Raw genomic sequence first — 19539 nt, 5'->3', positions numbered from 1 at the left:
TTATCAAAGATGTTTTTTCTTTTCTTTAGCGCTTCAAGATCAACACATCGTGTTAACGTACCTGCAACAATTTGTACGATTTGTCCTCCATCGGCGCATACTGACGTCCTTTGCTTTTGCCGAGGCATTTCGTGCGATCTTCGTTGGTTACTTGACAGAAGAAACCCTTCTTTGGATCGTACCTTAAATGAGAGGAATAATTGAACGCAGGCGCGATCTTGAGGAACCTTTGTAATTCGTGTAACGTCTCTACAGGATTTTGACGAAGTTGCTCGCCGTCTATGATGTGTAACTGTTGGGGTGGGTAGTACGAGAGCCATCTCTCCAGATGTTGAGCGTATTTTCCGGGGTTTAAACATCTGCAACGATCACGAATAGCATCGAGTTAATAATCTTTCTCTCAATTGAAGTTTTCATTTCGTCTGCTTTGTACAATCGTTACACGGTAGAAGAGAATATCGTGTGTTGCATTAGAGGGTCGAGGAACTCGAAGTGTTATTTCAGTTAGACGCGATGTTAGAAGAAACTTATTTTTGGAAAATTATATTTCAAGCGTAGATTTGTACCCACCTATTCCTGAGATCGCGAAGAGGTTTTGGAGCGGTGTCGCTCGCTGTGATAACAGAGTGAAAGGAATAATTGTTTGCTATCGGGTCTCCGTGGATTCTCGTGTGCTGATACCAAGAGTAAGCTCGCCTAGCTGGCGAAAGCAATATGGTAATCAATTTTGCTCTTGGAAGAAGCGCGTGAGCTCTGCGCGGTACCAGTTCTCCGTCAAAGTATGTGGCTGACTTTTCGAAAAGATACCGTGAACTCTCGTTTTTCGAAGCTGGGAAGAAGCTCATATACCTAGGTAAAAATATAGTAAATCGGTAACCGAATCGGTTGACGTAACTCACACGGTCTCGAAGTCTAGCGTGCATTCGCTTACCAGTCGAGGCCTTTGTAATAATTTTTTCCATTGAAGAACTGGATTTCTTCGAACGTGTCGGGACTCGGCAAATTACTACTGATCGCTGGATGAATGGACAGGAACGTGTACAGGGCTGTGGTACCAGTTTTTTGAGGACCAATTACCAGGAACCTTGGCAATTGGTCGCAAGTTTTATTCCTCGACCAGATCTTTTGGTGTCTCTGGTCATCGCAAGGATTCTGAAAGACAAAACAAAGTTAGCCTTTACGATGTGTACTACCCGAGATCGAACATGATAGATTATACGATTTGGTTGTACAACAACTTACGCCCCACACAGGATCAGATTCCTCCGGGTAGAGTTGAAAATAACGCTCGGCAAGCTGAAGAGGTGGGGCGCTGGACAGTCTCAAGTTCGTCCAACATTGAATAAACTTAATCACCGATTCGAAGGTATACAATGCCAGACGATCGTTCCCATAATTCGACATGTGTGTCATAAAAATATTGATCTATAAAAGACAAGCGTGAAAACCATGGAATATTTGCAGAAGGATAGGAAGGTTTAAAAGAATCGATTTACTTACGGGATTATGAACGATAGTTTGGAATAGCTCGCCGCCTTGTATCGATTTGTCTAACTTGTCCCTTCCACCTGGATATCTATCGATAAAGATCGTGTGCGTGAAAAGGCCACAGGTTTGCCTTGGTAAAACCTTGTACAGAAAGAACACGTTATCATTTATTTTTCTTGCGAAAGTAACCAAGTAACCAAGTATTATAATTACCTACCATTATATTCCGATGAATGAAGCCGCGTCTTAAACGAGCCGGTCTCAGATGGGGGTACTCCTCGGTGCTGGTGACTTTGATGCTCCATACTCTTTTCCATGCTTCGTACAGTCCTTCGTGAACCGGATAAACGCCGGAGTGATGAGGACTCACGCTGTAACCGCTTCCGGTCGGGATACCGTGGTCTTTTGCGAATTGTTTGTTCAACGCCATGTCTAACTGCAGATGCGTTACATTTTCATAGAGATGGGGTTGCTGATGATTCCACATGTGAGAAAACCACGTAAATCTGTAATTAAAGAAACGATAAAAAACGATGTTTGTTCCGACCGAAATCAAGTTTCGAGTATCAAATATTTCGAGACTCGCAAAAACTGATATTACGCGCTACGCGTTTCATCGACAACAAGGCAGACAAAATTACGTTAATTGTACGATATTACACGATTTCTATACTATAAAAAGAAAAGAAAAGAAAAGAAAAGAAAACGGAACAACAAAGAGCTAGTTTCCAGAGGCATCGGTCTTTGTAGAAATCTCGTTATAGAGGGTAAGGTAGGTGTAACGTACCTGTCGACGTTCTCCAGAAGCATGTCGTCCCCCAAATTTTCCTCGGCTGTACCGTGATGGAAGTATTTCCCGGAAAACCCCAAATTAAATTTAAAACCCGGCACCAACGATTGAATTCTCTGCTGAGTGGCCAACAAAGCCATCACGTCGTCCTTTCTCAACCTGGTGCCTTTCTCTCCGACGAATATGTCGTCAACGTCCACCAGGATCATCCGATTCAGACTTAAGCTCAATTGGCCGTGCGATAGGTAGGAGAGGGAGTCGAGAAGCAGCAAATTGTGCAGCCAAAATCGCAATCCGCCGCCGAAAAAGATCCTCTGAATCCCGTCGTATCTGCCGTGATCCTGCGTAATGTAAATCCGATACGAACGTTAGGTTTATCAGGCTGGAATGGCCACGGACGCGCTTTGCTGCTTTTTCTACTGGTCGAGGAGGGTGGGTGGATTAATCGGGCTGATCCGAAATGGCTAGAGTTTAACGAAGCAACCGATAAACGCTTAGATACACGATATATGTATATCGATCAAATTCTATGGTTAATCCTGTAGCGTATGGTAACGATGAATAGTAAAAAAACATATACTTGTCGAAAAGAGAATTTCAGGGAAAATTAAGGCTCGATTTACCAGCAGATGGGCAGATTCGATGAGTGGATTTGAACGTTTTATACGCGGCACACGGTGTGCGAACGTTAATTTGCTTTTGCCCGACCAAACAGCAACTATATCTATATTTCACCCAACTCTAATGCTACGCGACTTTGTTATACTTGAAAGCAAATTTCAATTTTACCATCCGTAATGGAATAAAGAAGCGTAAAAGATAAGTTACTCATACATTTTCCCTTATCTTTCGCTGTACGATCGTCTACGTTCAAGATTTTACGTAACAGAGTAAATAGACCATCGATCGCGCATCGATCGGTCGTTACGTAAAGCTCGAGTTGTTTATTAGCCGCGTATAAATTACAATGTTTTTGCTGGCTGTTTTTTTTTTTTTTTTTTGTCGAACGCGAAATCAGCTTTATGCAACGTTAATGGGTTCTCGCGTTCGACGCTTATTGATCGTCGGGCAATGCGATAACTTGAAAATTCTTCTCAAAGAACTTGATCGAAGCATCGATTCGATGATCGGTGACCGGTCTGGTGGGTCATCGCGTACATCGAGTGTATCGACTACGCGGCCAGTCGTCGGTGCAAGATAATTCTGAATAGGCAATTTGATAATTGCATTGTTCTGGCAGGGACTCTCAGTTGGCCGGTGCGTTTTGAAACGACTGCTATGAACGGAACTTGTTAGCAGTAAACAACAATAATAATCTCGCTGATAACCCCATTACGCGACCATGGCAGCCAGGCAGGGGATTCATGGATAGCAGGTAACCAGGTAATTAAATCAGAGGCCAATCAGCCGTTGGTTCATTCGATTAATGGGCATCGGTGGCAAGCTGCTTCATTTGCCGCCATTCGAGCTTGCAATTTATTTTGTTTTCAGGACACGCCTCGGTTTGCGAATCGCACCCTCGACGAACCACAACTTTGCGAAGGAAGTACGAGCTTGGTTCGAGCTGCTGATAAAGCGGTCTTTTTCGTTCGATGTCCTCTGTTAGACGTATACAATTATTTCGTCCATGCTAAATCTTCAAATTCCCAAAGTCGTTTGACTTGTACTTAACGATTGGTTGGCAAACTATGTTAAGTTGAAAGCTAATCTCGGGAAATTAAGCATTCCGAGAGAAACAACGCTTTGAATGTACAGGTGGAACTAGAGCATCTATGAGAATTTGTTCACGTCAGGATTTTGGATTTATCACGATTGAAAAAATTGCATCGTCTTCTCTGTATCCGTTTTCGGTAATTCGGTAATTCGATAGAGTAACTTGTACTTTTGATCGCTATAATCGATACAAACTGCTGACTCATGACCGAGGAAAGATTGACCGGTTTCCGTATAATGGCTTGTACCCGCAATGTTGGTTAACGAATCGACCAACGCGGGCTCAGCAGCGGTGCGTTCCAGTTCGCGTTCTCGTATCGCGTACGCATCTCCTCGCATCGGCATTCGACGCGACCACGCGGTTCGGTTGCGGCCAGCATTTTGGGGTCGAAATTCGAACCCGATATTTCAGCTTCGCCGTCGATCGATTTCGCGTCAAACGAGAAATGGAAAGCTTACGGCAACAGACAAATGTGATTAATTAACTGCGACGACGAGTTCTCAGGGTCGGTCTCTAGAGGTAAGCGAAACGTTTGAAAAGGGGATTAGACGTTTCCTTCGCTTTTCATCAATTTTTGCGTGGTTAGTACGGAATGTATTTAAAGTACGGGTAGATAGAATCGCATCTCACCTGTATGACGGTTGCCAGAGGACTCTTGTTGGCCGGATAGTCGAGACTGTCTCGGTGCGCCCAAGCCAGGGGCTCGTAGGTGCTGTGATTGGCCTGAAAAATGGTCCAGTCACCGCCAGGAAGCGGTCCCCAGGCTGTTTCCCCGGATCTGGTTAATCGGAGAATAGGGGACGCCGCGTTTAGCTGAGCATCCTATGGGACAAAGATGAAATTCAGTTTTTCGACTGACGGCAACATTTACACCGTTCAACAAGAAATTTAAATGTTTTTTTTTTTTCTTAGCGTCGTTTTAGCTCGTTAACCTCGTTCGACTGACCTTCAATCTAAGATTAGTATGCACGAACAGAGGAAAACCTTTTAGCTGTGCACCGACTAAACTTTCCTCGCCGGATGGCGCGAAACCCACGATGCCCACCGAGTATTCTCTGCAGTATTTGTCCAGCAACTCACGGTTCCATTTGTCCATCTGCAGGTACTTGTTTAGATTTTCAAAGATCAGGACCCCGTAGCGACCTTTATCGAGATTCGTCAAGACGGGCAAAGATTTACCGGCCACTTCTAACTTGTACCTGAAAGTATTTTACTTGGCGTTACGAACGATTCGTTTGGTATCGGTAGTCGATTACGATATAAGAGAAACTAAACTAAAAAAAAAGCTTTTAAAACAATATCCGTTTCAAGATTACGAGGCGTCGAGGTCGCGACGAGACAAGAAACTTTCCTAAACCTCTTCAGCGACGTTTTTTTATTCTTCTGGTGAGATTGGGAGGGCTCGGAGGGAACGTGTTACTAGGAATGGGAAGGAATACTTTCTTCCTTTTTTTTTTTTGCGTTTCAACCCCGCAGCAACGTTTCTCTTCTTCTGTCACGCCGGCGCCGCGGCGCGATTGTTTTGTCGCAAATATTTAAAGAACGAGCGGGACAACGATCTCGACGACTGTTGTTAACGACGCGTTCAATCCGCCTCGTTGGTATTGGATATTTAAAACGGTTACGACCGATAAATATAAGAGAAAAAGAATGGAATATCGATAAGAGAAGTACCGCGAGACTTTTGTAGTTATTGTTAAACGATAAAATAAGAACACTTTTATCGAAATCCCATTTACGCGGCATCTGAAACTGCTTCGGGAATAATAAAGCAATTATACGTATAATACACTTTTATATTCCGCATGGTTCTCCTTCCACTGCCCTCCTTCCTTCCTTCCGACTCTTCTCCTCCTTTCCTTTCTTTTCTTTTCTTTTCTTTTCTTTTCTCTCGTTAACAACGTACGAATTTCGCTCCATCAAGCGAGCTATTCTCTGCTATACAGCGTCAATGGAATACCTGGATTTCTATTTTGGCGAAGAATTTTCTTATCGATTTATCGGTCGATACCGCAGCACCAAATTTCACGGGTTTGCGTTGCGCATTGCGCGATTTACAAAAACTCGTTTAACAAAGACTCGTCGAATCTTATTTGGAATTCCCGCCAAGCAATGACGCCGGCGATCGTTGTTGTCCTCAACAGTTTACATTTACAGTCGCATGTTGGCGTATCGTGACAGAAAATTGCAGTTAACGGATGAATGAATACCGGATAATTTAGCGGAGTAATCGGTTCGATAATTGGCAACCGCCCATTAGCGACGGCCCGGCAATTTACCGAGCTAACGAACTGTCATAACGAACTCCGACGCGGCTCTTTTGTTCTTGGCCGGCAATTGGCTGGCACGACGAATTCGCCAGCATATGCTTGGACCGCGTGCACGAGATACTCTTCCATATGAGATTCAAAGAAATCGATCGTCGAGCCGTTGAAAAACGCGTGTCCGCAATTAGGTCTGTTAGGCATTCAGCCTTCAGCCTTCAGGCTTCACCGGTCGCGCTCTCGTTCGTTCAAAAGTCCTTAGCGAGGATTATATCCTCCTTTCGTTTCTATCAGTGCAACCGGAGTAGCTACTTTGACCCTTCGCGTTTCAATTATGTACCTCTTAGGAGCGGATGACTGGCTCTTAAGAGCAGAGAACCGGAAGACTTTAACCAGCGCCATTCGTTGTTTCCACTGTACAGCGTACAGGCCAAGTACAACCTTACCATCCCTCGGTTCGATCTATGCACTTGTATCGGTGGAGATGTAGTTGAGAAAAAGAAAAATTAGTTGATTTCAAGAACAATGAACGTTAAACGTACTTTAAATGAATCGTCAGCTTGGAAATTTCCTCAGGAAATTTGCCGCGTTATTACGTGTAAATATTCCGTCACGTAAATTACAACGTTAATTGTCTCGCTAACGGGTGTTCAACAGAGACTCTGATCTGCGTTTTACCGTCTATTTGGAGTTTACCGTATATACGTTTAGCGTTAGGTGATTTTCGACTTTTACGCAAACAAAAGTCTCGTTTGTACGCATAATGTTCGCTAAATCAAACTAACGCACAACTATCCAAGTAACGAAAGGAAACTGTTCTAGCTTTAGACACGAAAAGACATTTATTTGCTCGTCGAATCACATTCGTTCGCATTCGCAACCCATCGGAATAACAACGAATAGCCTTTATTCAGCCAACGGAAGGTTCGGATTCGCAAAAATACGTCGGAATGAAAGATTCAACAACTCTCGGACTAATTCGATATTCTGCGATGCTAAAAGAAAGGTGAAGCAGGTTCCAACAAATCTTCAACGAAAACTCGGTGACGCATGGAGGGCTTAAGACAGCAGCCTCCGGTCGCCCCAAACCTTTATTTTCGAGAGAAACTTCTTCTAGGGTGGAAAGAAACAATAGGGTTTCGTCATAATACCTGGCAGAAACAACACGTGAAATCCTGGCCACTCGGAGATTCTGTCCAACTAGGTATCCGGTCGACTAGGACGTTTTTTAAAGCTTTTAAATTCAAGACGCGTACGCGAATCGCAACGTTCGGTTCGAGTCTACCCCGTTTGCGTTTCGAATAGCTCGCGATCAGGATTAGCTTTAAACCTAGTACCGGCAAGCGGAATTCCTACGACGCGAAGAAAAATATAGAAACAGAGAAGAGAAATAAGGATTACCGGCTACCATTCGGAAAGCAGTTTCGTAGTCGAGGTAACAAACACGATTTACTCTCGACACTCGAAAAAAAGACTCGTCATCCTGGTCGGCGCGACGCACGGTGTTCTTCCAACGTCGAAGGAAGTCAAAGAAACGAGCCAGACAGGCTAAACGAGCAAAGTCTTCGTTTTGCAGAATGAGTATTCCGCGGAATTAAAGAAAGATGCCGCGATATGAGCAAGAGAATAATAAAATACGGCGCGACAAACTTTGCAAAACTAAAAAATCCGAACCTTTTATTAAAACTCTGACGTAAGAAATCCCAATGGCTCGCACTCCTGAGCTATTCCTAAGAATTCCATCCGAAACCGAGCTATCGAGAGGAATTGATCTGCCAGTCTTCGAGAAGATCATCTTGTCAACGTCGTTTAACGCGGTTCGCGAGTCTGCTACCGTTCTCCAAGCAGCGGACCATTCACTTTGCAAGCGAACGAATTTTTTTAAAATTTGCATTTCGATACAGTCGTCGTCCGAAATATTACTCTTATCCGGTCCGAAACCGAATTATTACTCTTTACTCTTATTATAATTATTTACTCTTTTTCGATCAGAGAGTTTAAAATAATTTCTCGAAACGCGTAACGACGTCGGAAATGTCCGCGGTTTTCTTTTCACCGAAGGTGGAAGGGATCCATTTCGAATTGTAATTGGATTTTTATCTCGCAAAGGATCATCTATGGAAACGAGTTCGTTCGCGGAACGAACATGGTTGGAAAATAGTCGACATCCGACGAAAAATCTCTTCAAGGGAATATCCGTTTTCCTTTACATTCGCGTTGTGACATCACAGGAAATCTTGGCGACGTTTTCTCTTATTTTTCGTCTTCGAGACGCGAACGAAAGCGAAAACTTTGTGGTAAGAGGAAAGATTAAAAGAGAAATTTGGGTAAATAAAAGAATGGTCGTCTGAAAAAAATACAACGGAAGAATTGGTATACCGGGGATTCGTGCAGTATTGTTTTTCCGAGGCCCGTACGTCGAACAGAGTGATTCGCTGAAAATGCTCGCTAGTCCTAAATTGACCGTTCTCGCTTAATCGTCAACAATAACGCAATGGTCTCCGGAACGGACAAGTTCCATGGACGATAACGTAGTTCGACTTGGAAGTTTGCCAATTCGGCGTAGTTTGTCGTTCGATCAATCGGCCAAGGTCCGGCAAAGATCTTCGGTTCGCTCAACGTTATCGTCCTGTCGATACGTGTACAGCGCAACTGGCTGGCTAGCTGGATGGTTGCCGCGCGTTTATCGACGATGATGCAAATCACGTAACGTGGCTGCGAGGCCGTTATGAGGAATTGCTCGAAGCGATGACCGGGGACAGCTAATCGATACTCGTATTTTGAACCGTAACCGGGGAAAAAGCAGATTTACGACGAGTTCGTAGCGACGAAATTTTCTACCGTGTCACACCTTGTGTTCCGGCCGGCTAAACGAACCTAGTATATTTTCTGCGACGAAAATTGAAACGCGTCTCGAACTTTCGATAAATAGAAATATATTTACTTTTCGATCGTTTGTTTCGATTTGGGTAAAAATGCTTTTAAAAATACAAAGTAAAGAAGGAAATACATATAAGGATAGCGAGCGAGCGAGCGAGCGCGCGCGCGTCTGTTGAAAATTCGTCGTTGACAAGACTGTAAATTTGTGCGAGATCGTTGCCGATGGACGAGACTACGTAACTGACACGGAGTTAATGAGATTCGGGTGTAGATGAAAAGGCCTTGGACTAAACGCGGAATTAATGGAATTGTCGCGGCGATGAGGCTCCGAATCGATTCCGTTGAATGCGTGCCGCGGGGACACGAGGCGGCTTTTCCTTCGTTATCCGCAACGATTTTGCAGCCGTCTGAACGCCTGGCCGCCGTCGTCGTCGTCGACAAACGTCGATCACGAATCGTTACGAGAGAATCTCGATCTCGCGTTCATCGCAGTTTCGTTCGTCCATCGGTCGCGATAATGTTTGCGGTTTAACGTTTTCGCCTGCTGCTCGAGAAATTGGCGCCCCCTAAGTATCATAGATACATATATATCTCTGAGAAGAAGTGGGTTGTCGCATACGAAACAGAGGATGGATGTTGGAACGAGTGTCCCGAAAGGGACCGGAATTTTCCTTCATGAATAATTCTTGGTGTCCCTTCGTGCATTCGTTCCCTCGAACAGACGGGACGCGCTTCAGAAATCCAGAAGCCGACTAACAGCATGCGCTCAGGTACGCCAAAGCCGGGCGTCGATCATCCATTTCGTTCCTGCGCGCCCGGTCTCATCGAAATTCGTTCTACGTACCTGTCCCGAGGGTGCAAATGGGCTTTAAGAGGGTTTATACACCTTCGCGCGCGCGCGCTAAAACACTGTCGTGCTCTTGATCCTTTAGCCAGAATCGAGTAAAGGAGAGGGAACATTTACCTTTCTTCTCCCTCCTTTGCTTCGCCGGCTAGCGACTCCGTTATGTCACGCCGCCTCGTAAACGAAGAAAACCGCGTACGAAATTCGTACACCGCTACTCGAACAACTTTTACCCCTGGCGACGATCCCAAGTCATAAACCGAAAATAATGTAAATCTAAATTTTCTAGGTGCTGAAAGTTAAACGATAAAATAGAGTTGCCGAGGAGGAACGAAATTTGATTCGAGAGAGAAAATATTGGCTTTGAAAGGTGACCGTGCGGTGAAACCTTGCGAAATACAGCCCGTTTATCGGTGACCTGGTCCTCCGCGTATAATACGCGCTTCGAAAGGACAAGAAGCGAGTCACGGTAAGTTTGGTCGGACGTTCGCAGCTCGACGCCGACGCCGACGCCGACCTTTCGCGGAGCAAAATTACATATTCCCGCGAGAGTTGCTTTCTACGGAAAGTTCGGTACGCTTACTCGAGGCAATTCGAGATCTTGATGAACAGTCGTAAACCTTTCCACTTGGTGGAAATAACGACAGGACTGTTCGTTTCTTAGCGAACCGGGGCCGGGGGTTAGCGGACCAGAGTCGTTGCTCGTCGAAACATTGCCAACTCGTCCGGTGAATGGGCTCTTTAAGCATTTAGATAAAAGACACCAGCCACCCTCTGCTTCGGGGCTTAAGGAAACTCATTAGTTGGCCATCCGACTACAGACTGCCAACAAATACGCGCACCTTGGAAAGTAACTGTTTCGCTAGACCGAACTTTGATCGCAGCTTACTTAACCGCATCGCATTTATCGAAAGCGTCACAGTGATCAATCCCTCGAAAAATAAAACCTTTCAACGTTCCGCTTATCTTCCGATCGAGTCGTTGTCCTCGGTTTGGCCAAAGTAAATCTCGTCGCGGCGATGTCTCCGTCGTTCGATTTATATTCCCAATTGTTGTTACGGACAATTGCCGTTATCTCGAGTTATTCCCGAGGGTAGCTCGCTGGTCTTTAGTCAAAGACAAAGCGTCGCGAAAGCTCGGGAACGTAGGCACGCGAGGGTGAGTTGGTCGGAGCATCGAACGGGGGTCGATAAGAGGGCCACTCGGAAGTGGCGAGGTCGGAGGAGGTTTCAGGGCGGGATATAGTCGAGCAAAAAGAGGATAATATTCGACGTCGATGCTCGCGGGGGTTGAGCGGGTGGGGAGAGTGAGAGCTTTGAACTCTCGACCACGCCATGCCACGCCACGCCACGCCACACCACGCCACGCCATGCCATCGTCTGCCACCAAACGAACTTGGAGCAGCAGAATCCTCTCGAGGCCAAGGCGGAGATCGTTTCGACGCGAAAAGGTCACCGACTCATGTTCCGCCGTACCGGCTTAAGAAAGGCTTTATGAATTTCTCGTGCTTCCCGTCGCCTTGATCTCCTTTACTTCCGATTCTCGCGAGCCTTCTCGATTCCTCTTCGTTGCAAATGGCCTTTGAAGTCGATCGACGTCGAAGAGGGTCCGGTGCCTTCCAAGTCGCAAACGAGATAATACGTCGAAAAAACGGTTAACGGTTAACGTCTTCAACCTTGTTCGGCTTACGGTGCCGTTCGATGCTCCAACAATTTCTTCGAGAACGGAGAACGGAGAACGGAGAACGTTTTTACATCTTTTTTCGGACCGTATCGTAGCTCTTGTGCTCTCTTTCGAATAAGACCCCAGTTGCGGTCTCGTTTATCGCCATTTTCGACATCGCGACGCTTCCTGCTCCATTTAGGCGCCCTTGCGATGAGAACGAGTTCTAATCCGAGTTGGTAAAGGCGAGGAAAAGCAGCGTTTCGCGGAGTGGTTGGCCAGTTTTCTAGATACCGCGACATCCTTTGTTTCGCGATACCGTCAACCATTCGAGCCACCAGCACCGCCTCTGTTTCGGTGGCATTTTACGAGCGAAAAACCCTTCGAAATGGCCGTTTTGCGCTCCAACAATTATCCTCGAGTAAGCCGCGAGGCTACTTCTTCCCTTCGAAATTTCGCTCTAGTTGTTTCGCTTTTATTACACTTTTTATATGCCTCATCTTTTATTACGTTTCTTTCGGTTGGCTGTTTTTTCTCTCGTTGTAAAGCAAAAAATCAGCAGAATAAACGAGAATATCAGCTTTCTCGTCGAATCAACCAAAGTTCTCCGTTAACCCGGCACCGTTCACGCTTCCCGAAAGCCATAGACGGGATACATGTTCGAAATTATCTGTCTTCCGCATTCCTGGGGCCGGGGGGATCTTGGTTCGAAACGGAAAGGATAGAAGCCGGAACGACGACGCGGCCGTATCGGAGGCGCATTAATTACGCGATTTCCTCGCACGGGCTCGTCGTCGCGACGGAGAACGCGTAAACGCGAGTAAGTTTCGCGAAACGTGCAGACAATTAAGCCGTCTTGGTCCGTGAGACGTCTCAAGGATCCTTCTGTCGCGAAATTCCGCCAACGGGAAACTGCGTCGAGGCGTTTTACAAAGGAACACGGACGAAGAAAGGAGAACCAGACGATGCACAGAAGGCGACAATGGAGCCAATACGGTGGAAATTCTCCGGGTATTCTGAATAATCGAGCGTTGAAACACACGCACTCGGTTACACGGAAAGGCGAACAAACTCCTTTATCGAACGCTCTTCGATCTTGGATTCGTCCAAGGTGTTCTACCCGCGTATGTCCAAGTCCGGTCGTTTCGAATACGCTTGCCGTACACCGATATCGTATCAGCCGTTCGAGAGGCACCGCGGATGGATCGACCCATATCGCGTTACGAGGGACTATCGACGGAAAAATGTAAAAAACGAGGAAGCAAAGCTGATTGCGAACACGAGCGAACCAAGGATTTCACGAACGAATGGCTCGGTACCGGGATAGGTGTAATCGAGAGTGGCGATAACTATTACGGTGCTCGGCCTCGTAGAGTGGATTCCATCAATTTCGGTTCCCCCGCCGAGAAGAGATGAATTTTTTGCCTCTTTCTCGTGTACGCTGCGTCGTAATTGTTTCTCTATTTTTTTGCTTTCGAGGTAACCTCCGTCAGCGTCGTCTTCTCGGGATTATTAATAGTTGTCGATCTCGTTTTCATTTACGTCGCCAAATTACGAAAGCAAATCGGAAACGTCCGGGGCGACAAAAACGGCTTTTTGTCGCTTGTTGCGAAGTACGTGTAACTGTGAGCCACTGTAATAGTACGTCTTGCCTGAGAGGTTATATGATGTCCCATCGGGCGGCGCGAACCACCGGTGGCTCACACTTTTTCACCTCGGCACGGCTGAATTTTCGGCGCGGGTCTGTCTATCTGTACTGCACGACTTTTCCAGTTGCTCGAACCGACTGCCAACTCGTCGAGATAATTAGGTGAAAACCACGGGGCGCGTTATTCGGCCGGCTGGTCTCCGAATTAGTTTAAAATACGGCCTCTAATTGGCAAGGCGGGACCCTAATCCGCTCGACGTTCTCCCGTAATTTGCCTCGATCCTGATTAACCTATCGGTGGATACAATGTTTCTGGTTTTCGGTTTAATCGACAGCGACGCTAGGCAATACATACGCGTTATTTTCCGCCACTCGCGATAAAACTTGTACTCGTCGATCGCGTCTTTGTCCGTTCTGGTCGTCGAAACCTGTAATCTTCGTTCACGATCAACACTCTCCGTAGGTAAATATTATCGGAGGAAACACAGCCTAGCATTATTTGTTGATTTCCTGGCGAGGATCGTACTGGAGAAATGGACCGATATATTTTCACCGTTTCGCAAATTCCCTGTTCTTGGCGCGCATGATTGAGCGAACCAAAAGCTACGAGAAAAAGGAAGAAATTTCAAAAACAAACCATATTTCCGAGCGGTATGGCTGTTGCGTGACGTCGGAAACTAGACCGGCAGATACATATTTATTTCGAACGGAAATCCGCCAAGTCCGACCGCTGTCGCTCGTACGTCATGTCTCTCGGCGTTGGCCACGAACAAACGTCACGGAGAGGCGTCGGCGTCGGCGTCGGCGTCGGCGTCGACGTCGGTGTCGGTGTCGGCATTGTGTCGGTACGTATGAAATGTCGCGTATTTATGAAGCTACGGTCACCGTCGCCGTGAAATAGGAACGAATAGGGGTTGACGCACCTAATGACTTTCCGCGCCGCTCGACTCGGGAGGGTTTACCGATCTTGCAGAAATCCCTGATCGGATGACACGCACTCGTTTTCAGAGTCCGGAAACTTTTAGACGAGAGGTTTAGTTTGTCGAAGGGCTGTTGCCTTCTCCGAGTCTTCTCGTCCGCGTCTTTCTTCTCTAAATCGCAAACATCCGACTCTGACGAGGCTCGAGCATCGCCAGGCATCCATTCTATATCTCGATGATCACCGTGTATTCTTTTTCTTTTCCCTTCGGGCCGAAGCGTACGCGCGAATTGCAACGATTCGCGGTAGAGAAGGGACGCGTCGAAGAGAACACCAGAGACGAGAAGAAAGGCGCGCGGGAATGAAACTCTGGCGCGCGTGCAATGAAAAAATATGCGGAAGAGAGGGTCGATCGGCGTTCCACCTCTGGCGACGGCCGTGGAACGCTTACCCTCTGTCCGACCCACCACCCTCGACCGTGTCGATGTCACGAGTAACGAGTGTCGTGGCGCAGACTGCATTACTACCGGACCGAGATAGGGGTATACTAAAAAAATAACGACGGAAAGGAAGGACAGAAAAATGGGGGTGCGGACGGGAGGTTGACTCTCGATCGATATCATCCGATACATCCAAACGGTTAAGCACTTGTTAAGTAGTTGGTATGAATTTGATCGGGAAACGGATTGAAAAGAATAGGCACCACGAGTATATGTCGATAATTTCCGATAAAGCACATATCGCGCGTGGTAAATGTAAATTCCTCGTGCAAGGTCGCGCCGCAGAGAGCCGACGTGCAATCTGTTATCGCGAGCACGGAAACGCACACGAGACGATATCTATCGTTAGTCAGCTCTACGCTTACTTGATTCGATTAGAGACGAGCAGCTCTGCTATGTTTTTCCCCAACATAGAGTACAGCGTTTCCACGAAGACCAACACCTTCGGATCTGTTCTCAGCCGTGCCTCGCTGCGATGATCCGGCGCCGACGGCAGTCTCGTCGCTCCTCTCAACGTCGAACACCGTATCGCCGGCTCCGGTCTAGTGTCTCGATGGATCAGGCTGCAATGTAACATCAGATCGTGAGAAATAATCGACGAGCCGATGAATCGTTCAACTATTGAACGATATTATTAAAGTTGTTTACTTTTCATGCCAAGTTAACCGATTCCTGCTTTAACCAAACTCTAGTTCGTCTATAAAAGTCTATAGTCTGCGATAGAGTCGACCGAGAATTAAAAACAGCCAAGTAAAGAATTCAAAAGTTGGTCAAAGAGTTCGAGATAAATAACAATTTCGTACGTTTCTTTGAGGCGTTTCATCGAATAACGAGGATCAACTGTTTGCAAACGAGATAACGTCCCTCTCTATCTCACGAGTTGCACAAAGCGCTCAATTGCTCCGTTTGCGGTGAATCTGGCGGCATTTTCACGATTAACGATAATTTCAGCGTTCCAAAGAAATCCGTTTTAAAGACGGATCCGTTTCAAAGAGTTGGTTCGTCGAAATCGCTGTTACAGGAGAACTCGTAAACTGCAAGTTTTCGAGGAATGCGCTCTTTCAGTTTCTCTTTAAACTACTCCATTCATCCTTAACTCTATCGCGTAGGTGGCGGTATTAACGTCTCCGATGTATCTTCGAGATCGCAAGCTTAAGGAAAGCTCTGCAGTTCGAGAACTCGTCCTTCTCGCTGCGATTAATTTTCCGGAAAATGTTCCGGTGGTAAGCGTTGAACAACGTTAACGGGAATAATAGACGTTACAGATTCTCCTTGGCATCGTGTACTCTCTCGCAGGTGCAAGGGCGGTATGCATTATGCTTGCGGAATTAACGCGTCGTCGACCGCAAGGACTTTGCCCGATAAACCATCGACCATCGACCAACGACCATCGACCCATAACCTCCAAGTCGGAGTCGACTCGTGATCGATAAACTGGCTCTGCGATTATAGTAAGTAAAACACCTGGTCGACAACGTGCCATCGATTACGAGTACAAACTTTCTCGTCGAAAAGAAACGTTGCCGAAACTATGCGACGTACGATTCGCGGTCATTTAAACATTTTTCGTATTCGAAAAGATACCGTCGACACTTGAACTGTACGACGACACACGGGCACGGAAACCAGGAACGCGGTGTACCTTAAACTCGATTAAGGGGTACCGACCGACTCGTGAAACCGGGTTGGCTTCATATCCGGAAAGATCCATGGTGCGTCATCTCACATATAAGCTTTCAAGTACGCTGGTAATCTGGCCCGAGAGATACGGAACGTCATCCTATCGTGCATCACAGCATGGCTGCATCCCCGAAGTAAGCCTATTAACGCGCGGGCTTATTAGCGGATGCCATCTCACCCAAATTCCACTTTGCCGATAAACCTAAGCGATTAATTTAATTAATTTCAGCTGATAATCATTTTATTGTTCGCCATGCTATGCTGTTGGACTCGCAATTTCCACAATCATTTCGGCGCTGACTAGTCGTCATTTTTCTATCGGTCTCCAGAACGCTGCTATTCGGGATTCGGGTGATTTTACAGCGACCCGTTGACAATTCGGAGGTCAACGGTCTCGCGTCGCTCGCTTTGTGTACCTAGACACCCGTACCTAATGTTTACGGCAATAATAAGCCCGAAAGTTATTGGCAGTGGAAATTCGGCGTCCAGGTGTTTCTATCGCCACTGAGAGGTAAATGACCGTTTCTAGCTAACCGCGACGCCACGTTCCTATTGGCCGGAGGCGTAGCGACGAGCGGATACACTTAATACGAATTGATGATAACGCTTCAGGGCCTGAACGCGCGGGCTTATTACAAGATGCCATCTGACCCAAATTCCACGTTCCTATAGGCCGGAGGCGTAGCGACGAGCGAATACATTTGATACGAATTGACGATATCGCTTCAGGGCCTGAACGCGCGATCGATCAAGCTTGCGGAGAAACGTCTTGCGAGGAAACTGTGGCTATTTAATTGATCTTTGTTGTCTACGTTTCTGATCCTTCCGCGAGCTACCGTGCTCGAACGTGTTATTCATTTTTCAAAACGAGATGAGATTTACTTGCGAGATATGTTGGTACCGGGAACGCGCATCAACCGCACGCGGTATCGTTGACGCGTCATCGACGAGATACTCGAATCTCGCAACTCGCGATACGAAGCGGTCCGTTAATTAAGTAGGACACGCGCGTCTATGCGCGCTTTCAAACGACCGTTTCACCCCGACGGAAGCTCTTTATTATCGGCGATGATCGATCAACTCCTGTACACCCCTTTACACATTAATCGATGTTACCTCGACTCGAATGTCGTTTCTTGTGGAAACTTGACGCGAGCTAAACGTAAACGTAAAATAACGTGCCCCATCTTTCCCAAACCTATTATTTCTGTCGCGTTCGCTTTCCACCACGGAGTTTCGTCGCGATTACCGATTAGCGAAATCCGCGCGTCGTCTTGCCAGGCTGCATTAATCCTGGTTCCGTCGCGTCGTGTTTGCAGTGCGCTTAACAGCGGTACGGTTCGATAGCCGAAAGGAAAATCGTAAGCTGTTTGGAAACTCCGCGTCATCTATCGCCGGCATCGTTAAAGTGTTTTGACGAAGCTCCGCGCAGCATGCGAGTCGATAAGGGAAAGAAAGAGAGGCGGTGGGAGACAAGTACGCGTACCTTAACGAGTAATTACCTATGCCGGTCTAATGGCTGACTAGAAATTATTCAGGCTGTTGTTCCCGGAATTGGTCGCTTTAGCTAACGATATCGACCCCTATCGTATGATTATTTAAGGTGCTAACATCAACGGGGTATGCCTAGTCCAGGTTACATCGGCATCCATGTAAATCTCTCGTAAGAGGTTCCGGGAGGATGCGCAAGCTACGCTCGTTAACTTCGAAGCCCCTGGTCGCATCGATATTGTATAGGAACGGAGGATACGTAGCCGGCTCGAAGCACGAAGGTGTTCTTTAAACGATAACGAGATGCGAGGTTCCAAAAGTGTCAGGGATAACTGCACGTCGTAACGTCGCGCTGCCAAGCAATTTTTAGCATTTTTACGCGAAACGAAAACATATCCGTGAAATACTCGTCGCGCGCATTTGCAACGCATCCATCAATTTCGCTGCAACGCCATCCTGCGATATTCCCTTTCTTTTCTCTATTTTCCGTTGTTCCTTCCAAATTCTACGGTGGAAAAAGAAAGAAGCACGCGCAAAGGAGTCTCGAAACCACGTGACACCGATAAAGGCCTGTCAAGGGTGTCGCGAACCCCTTGAAAAGCAATTTTAGATTAGGACCGGCATTGTCGTCTATCGGCAGCCGATTAAATTACATCGAGAATTGCTTTCAACATGGCATAGCGAGAGAAAGAGGGTGTGGGAGAAGGGATCGCTTCGAATTACCGCCTCGTCTAACAACGCCTCGCACTTTTCGTGCGGATAATCGAATTACACCGGACCCGTTTTTCTTTCTTCGCCTCCCGAAGCCATACTCGTTTTCTTCCTCTCCATCGCGCGCATTCGATCAAACACCATTTCTGCCAGTTAGAGCATTCGATTGAAACGCGTCAATCGAGGAGTCGCGATACATTCGATGCATGAAAAATTGTGGAATACGCGACGTCGAGACCGAAGTCGAGGCGGAGTTTCATTCCGAATGTTTTCGCGCAAATACCAATATTCCCAACGACGGATTTATCTCGATCGTAAATACGTAATCGAAACACGATCGAACATCGTGTTTAACAGCCATCGTTTTATCTCGCCGTATACTATCACCGGCAGCGCAACGACGAAAGTTTGTCCACTTTTCGGATGGAGAAAAAGTTTCACCGGCAACGTTCTTTCAGCAAATTACCGCAAGTACCGCGCACACCCTTCCCGTTTGCTACGATCCCTCGAGCGCACCCCCGTGCTAGTCCTTTTCTTATTGGACTCGTTCGTGCTACCACGCCTTACTTTCTTTCTATTCTTATCTTTCGTCCGGCCGGAAACGTACGCCAACCAACGGGCTTCCGACTCGGAGATCGGAAAATGTTGCTCGCGCACGCAAATACGTGGCGCCAGGCGCGATCAAACTTGGATAGGGCTTTCTACGAGATTTCGACACAGCCAACTCTCGGATGGTCTCGTTTGAAAGCGATACACAAATAGTTGAAAAGTATCCGGGGAAACGCTTTCCCAACACCAGCCTTTTTTGTTCCAAAGATATTAACGCGGTTCACGTTGTCGACCGATAAATTCTACAGGATCATTATCGATTAAGCGTCTGCGAATAGTCGAGTAATTCGACTGGTCGATGGTGTATACGAAAATGCATCGAACGTGCGGAGTTGTCGA

At 46.7% G+C, this 19539-nt stretch overlaps 1 protein-coding gene across 3 annotated transcripts in view; it reads right to left on the bottom strand.

The window, feature by feature from the left end:
- Positions 1-19539, bottom strand: part of LOC128877412 (bifunctional heparan sulfate N-deacetylase/N-sulfotransferase) — a 106570-nt gene that overhangs the window by 2865 nt on the left and 84166 nt on the right. For all 3 annotated transcript variants that reach the window (XM_054124696.1, XM_054124695.1, XM_054124697.1), the window contains 10 exons: positions 15075-15272; positions 4939-5191; positions 4623-4814; positions 2276-2619; positions 1706-1994; positions 1501-1629; positions 1243-1425; positions 932-1152; positions 571-849; positions 62-359 (listed from right to left, as the gene is read on the bottom strand). In XM_054124696.1, the coding sequence (XP_053980671.1) occupies positions 62-359; positions 571-849; positions 932-1152; positions 1243-1425; positions 1501-1629; positions 1706-1994; positions 2276-2619; positions 4623-4814; positions 4939-5191; positions 15075-15272 (2386 nt within the window). The remainder of the gene's footprint in view (positions 1-61; positions 360-570; positions 850-931; positions 1153-1242; positions 1426-1500; positions 1630-1705; positions 1995-2275; positions 2620-4622; positions 4815-4938; positions 5192-15074; positions 15273-19539) is intronic.

This window comes from Hylaeus volcanicus, chromosome 5, assembly GCF_026283585.1.
Source record: "Hylaeus volcanicus isolate JK05 chromosome 5, UHH_iyHylVolc1.0_haploid, whole genome shotgun sequence".
In the NCBI taxonomy this organism is placed as follows: domain Eukaryota; kingdom Metazoa; phylum Arthropoda; class Insecta; order Hymenoptera; family Colletidae; genus Hylaeus; species Hylaeus volcanicus.
This window is presented reverse-complemented; position numbering and strand designations above follow the sequence as displayed.